General features: G+C 33.6%; 1 protein-coding gene across 1 annotated transcript; it reads right to left on the bottom strand.

Annotated features, from left to right (window-relative positions):
• Positions 1–2,631: 2,631 nt before the first annotated feature.
• Positions 2,632–3,522, bottom strand: LOC145006507 (histone H2A.6-like). Its single transcript, XM_078965593.1, has 2 exons — positions 3,232–3,522; positions 2,632–3,115 (listed from the first exon to the last, which is right to left on the bottom strand). The coding sequence occupies exons 1-2, from the start codon at positions 3,421–3,423 to the stop codon at positions 2,903–2,905; spliced, it is 405 nt and encodes a 134-aa protein (XP_078821719.1). The 5' UTR covers positions 3,424–3,522; the 3' UTR covers positions 2,632–2,902.
• Positions 3,523–3,738: the final 216 nt, after the last annotated feature.

The following is a 3,738-nucleotide window of genomic DNA, read 5'->3' as shown; positions in this document are numbered from 1 at the left end:
GACTATAGATGAAGAGCTTCGCTATATAGAGGAGCAGCATGTTATATGGGACGACGCGAGTTCTAAACGAAGTAGTTTACTGTTGATGGTCATATATTCTCAATGTCTTTAAAATTAGGGTTAATGACTTAGGAGGGTAATAAGGTTTCCAGTTTGTCCGTATTAGGTCACTAAGGTTTTTTTTTGTGCGTATTAGACCAATATGGTTGTTATTACCGTTTAGAAATATACATTTTTAACCGTTAAAACCGGTAAAATGACTATTTCTAAACGGTAATAACAACCATATTGGTCTAATACGCACAAAAAAAAAACATAGTGACCTAATACGGACAAACTAAAAACCTTATTACCCTCCTAAGTCATTATCCCTATCAATAAATTACAACTTGATAACTAATTTATTTTCATATGAATAAGTTTAAATGGCACCTCTAAAAAGGACTTTAACTTGTGAAGGAAATTAACTAAGTGGAAACGTTTGCAAACTATGTGGTGGAAGCTTTTATAAGCGTAAAATTACATAAAAACTAAATATTAAAAGCTCTATGATTAAAACTATTTGAAGTATCATTTGGATTATGAGTTTTTTTGTTTAAAATTTAAGTTTTTAAGCTCATACTCCAAATAAAGTTTTTCTTTAATTTGAGTTTTTCTTAAAATATCCTTGTCTAACACACCCTAAATTTCATTCGTGTTCTAAATGAGTGAATAAATCTTAGTTAAACGTATGTTTTCTCACACTAAGATCTATTTTTTTTTTTTTGATCTGATAAAATCTAATATACTCGTGAATCTATCTATGTCCAAGATGTAACTTAAATTCTTGATCTTGAAAAATGAGACAATACCAGATAATGCTAGGTTAGAAGCATTTTGGTATGAGATCTAATTTAAGATTTGACTTGTGTATATTTTCAATTTTATCATGATAAGTATTACAATTTCATTATCTTTTCGATCAACATTGATTTTTTAGTTGTCAAAACATACAAGGGGGTTGGGTTAGTTTTTGAGTAAATTGTTGAAATCGTCCTTATGGTTTGATCAAAATTGCATGTTTGATCCCTAAATTGTTTTTTGCACATTGATCATCCATGTGGTTTGATTTTATTGCGTTTTTCGTCTCTTACATACATAAAATTAGGGACCAACCATGCAATTTTGACCAAACCATAGGGACGAAAAAAGCAACAAAATCAAACCATAGGGACGATCCGAGTGCAAAAAAAAAAATTAATGACCAAATGTGCAATTTTAACTAAACCATAGGATGATTTCAGTAATTTACTCTTAGTTTTTCAATGTTATTTCACTTATTAAAAATAAAATAAAATAAAAATCAACCATGAACTGATATTATTGTGTCCGTTAAAAACATACAAATATTTATATGATGGTTATTCATTTGATTTAAAATATAATTAAAATCAAACCAATTTAAATAATTGAATTGAAGAAATTAGTGTGCCCATTCAAAACATGCAAATATTTATTTACATAAATGGTTATTCATTTGAAACGAAGAAATTATTTGGAAATTTGAGCGATATGGAGCTACTATTGTTCATTAGAACATAAACATGGGTATATATAAGTCTTATTATTGTCGTGTTTGTTGCACATTATTTGTTGTACATTATACGTAAAAACAAATCATTTAACTATACTAATTATATATTACTAAGCAGAATGAAAGAACAATGTGTTCTTGTTTGTTGATTGAAGATCTACCGGACATTCATGTTATGCTAATCATTCATGCTATGATGCTGGTGTGGATGCCTTATAATCATACTTTTAATCACAAAGTTTCTATATCAAAGCTTTTATGCAAATCACTAAATGTATTTTTCTATAAACGTTGTATGGTTGGTTTATGATAATTTAAATGATACCCTTCGCTTATTAACAAATTTGTTGATACCCTTTTATGTTATGTTGTTCACGTTTCTAACTTATTAATAAAACAAAATTTGAAATCTCTTATACGCTTATCAAGAGGCTAAGACGCAGGCAAGAAACAAAGAGCACATACAAAAAAAAGAAAAGAATAACGAAGTGGCGAGTGTGTTAGATGTATGAAAGAGAAATGATATTGTCCATTTGTCCACCACTTTGGTAGAGGGTAATTTCCCCAAGAAGCAGAGAAGTCAATGGAGTCAACTACATTGGAGAATTGTTTCCGTTGTAACCCGTACAATTTAAATACCGATTCTCACACCCCTTGAGTAAACTCACAACTAGTTACAAGATGCTCAACCATTTCTGGATTTTTAAACCATAACGAACACCGCTTATTATGAGTCTTAATACCTCTCCCAGCTAACCATACCGAAACTGGAATTCTGGATTTTGATCAACTCCGTTGTTACCCTTCATCTTTCATGATCAAAATCTACAATACTTACATTTGGGGTTTGATTTCAACAAAATCCCAATAACATGGCACAACTATGTCTTTTATATTTACAAAACTTTCTTGATCAAGAACTCGTTCTTGAGTTGTTACGCCAATTGCATATCAATCGTATATGACCTGGAGTGCATCCCATTTGGTGCATATAGCCTAAAAATGCCCTAATTTATTTGTTCAAAAACACTATCAAATTTGCATCCAATCAAAGATCATAAACCAAACCCTTCAAGGGAGAATGCACCGTTGAAATGGTATAACCCAAACAGCAAATCGTGATCGACTTATCAAGAACACCAAATCTCAAAAACCACGTAGAGAAATAGTATATGATCTAATTGGAACAACATTAAAGTAGAAAAGCTAAGAAATTTTCACTAGATTGAGATGTATGAACACAATGCCTAATCAAAACACTTTCTTTGGTGCGCGAAAGATGAAAGATTAAAGGCTGAACCGCTTCCTTCCACCTTGATAGATACCACTCTATTCATCGTCAACAGAAGCCTTCGAAGAACCAGCGGTTTTCTTAGGAAGAAGAAGGTTGTGAATATTAGGCATAACACCACCGTTTGCAATAGTAACGTCACCAAGAAGCTTGCTTAATTCTTCATCGTTCCTCACAGCCAATTGGATGTGTCTCGGTACAATTCTCGTTTTCTTGTTGTCCCTCGCTGCATTACCAGCCAACTCAAGCACCTGCAAAGCATCAATTTCACAGTGAGAAATTCCCCCAAAAAGTAATACGAAACCCTAAAGATTCAAAACATATGAATAATCAATATATTTAGTCGTTAATAGATCAAGGAAATCACCTCAGCCGCGAGGTATTCTAGAACGGCGGCAAGGTATACCGGAGCACCGGCACCAACACGCTCGGCGTACTTTCCAGCTTTGAGAAATCTAGCGATACGACCGACGGGAAATTGGAGGCCGGCCTTGCTACTTCTTGAGGTGGCCTTCTTTGCTGCCGCTGCGGATCCAATTGTTTTACCTCGACCGGCCATTGCTGTTTAGAGATTCGCCGGAGAAAGTTATCGGAAACACGAACGAAAAGAGAGATGACGAAAAAGATCTCGAGCTGTGAGAATTTTGGTTGTGCGAAAGAATGGTCGCAGTTTGTATATATAGTGGTTTGGAGAGTTTGATATGGGCCAATAGGATTCTACTACATGGATCGTAAGCTGGTGCCGTTCGATTAGAAGACAATCTGACGGTTAGATTGAGACTATCAGCTTAGGTGTCGTCGTCCTATTTGAAGTCTTGGCTTAGTCCTAACCAAAATTCAATTTTTTCAAAAAAAAATTAGCTTAGCTTTTCTT

Source organism: Lactuca saligna, chromosome 7 (genome assembly GCF_052625555.1).
Source record: "Lactuca saligna cultivar CGN05327 chromosome 7, ASM5262555v1, whole genome shotgun sequence".
In the NCBI taxonomy this organism is placed as follows: Eukaryota; Viridiplantae; Streptophyta; class Magnoliopsida; order Asterales; family Asteraceae; genus Lactuca; species Lactuca saligna.
Note: the sequence above shows the minus strand (reverse complement) of the source record. Positions and strands in the feature narration are given on the sequence as shown.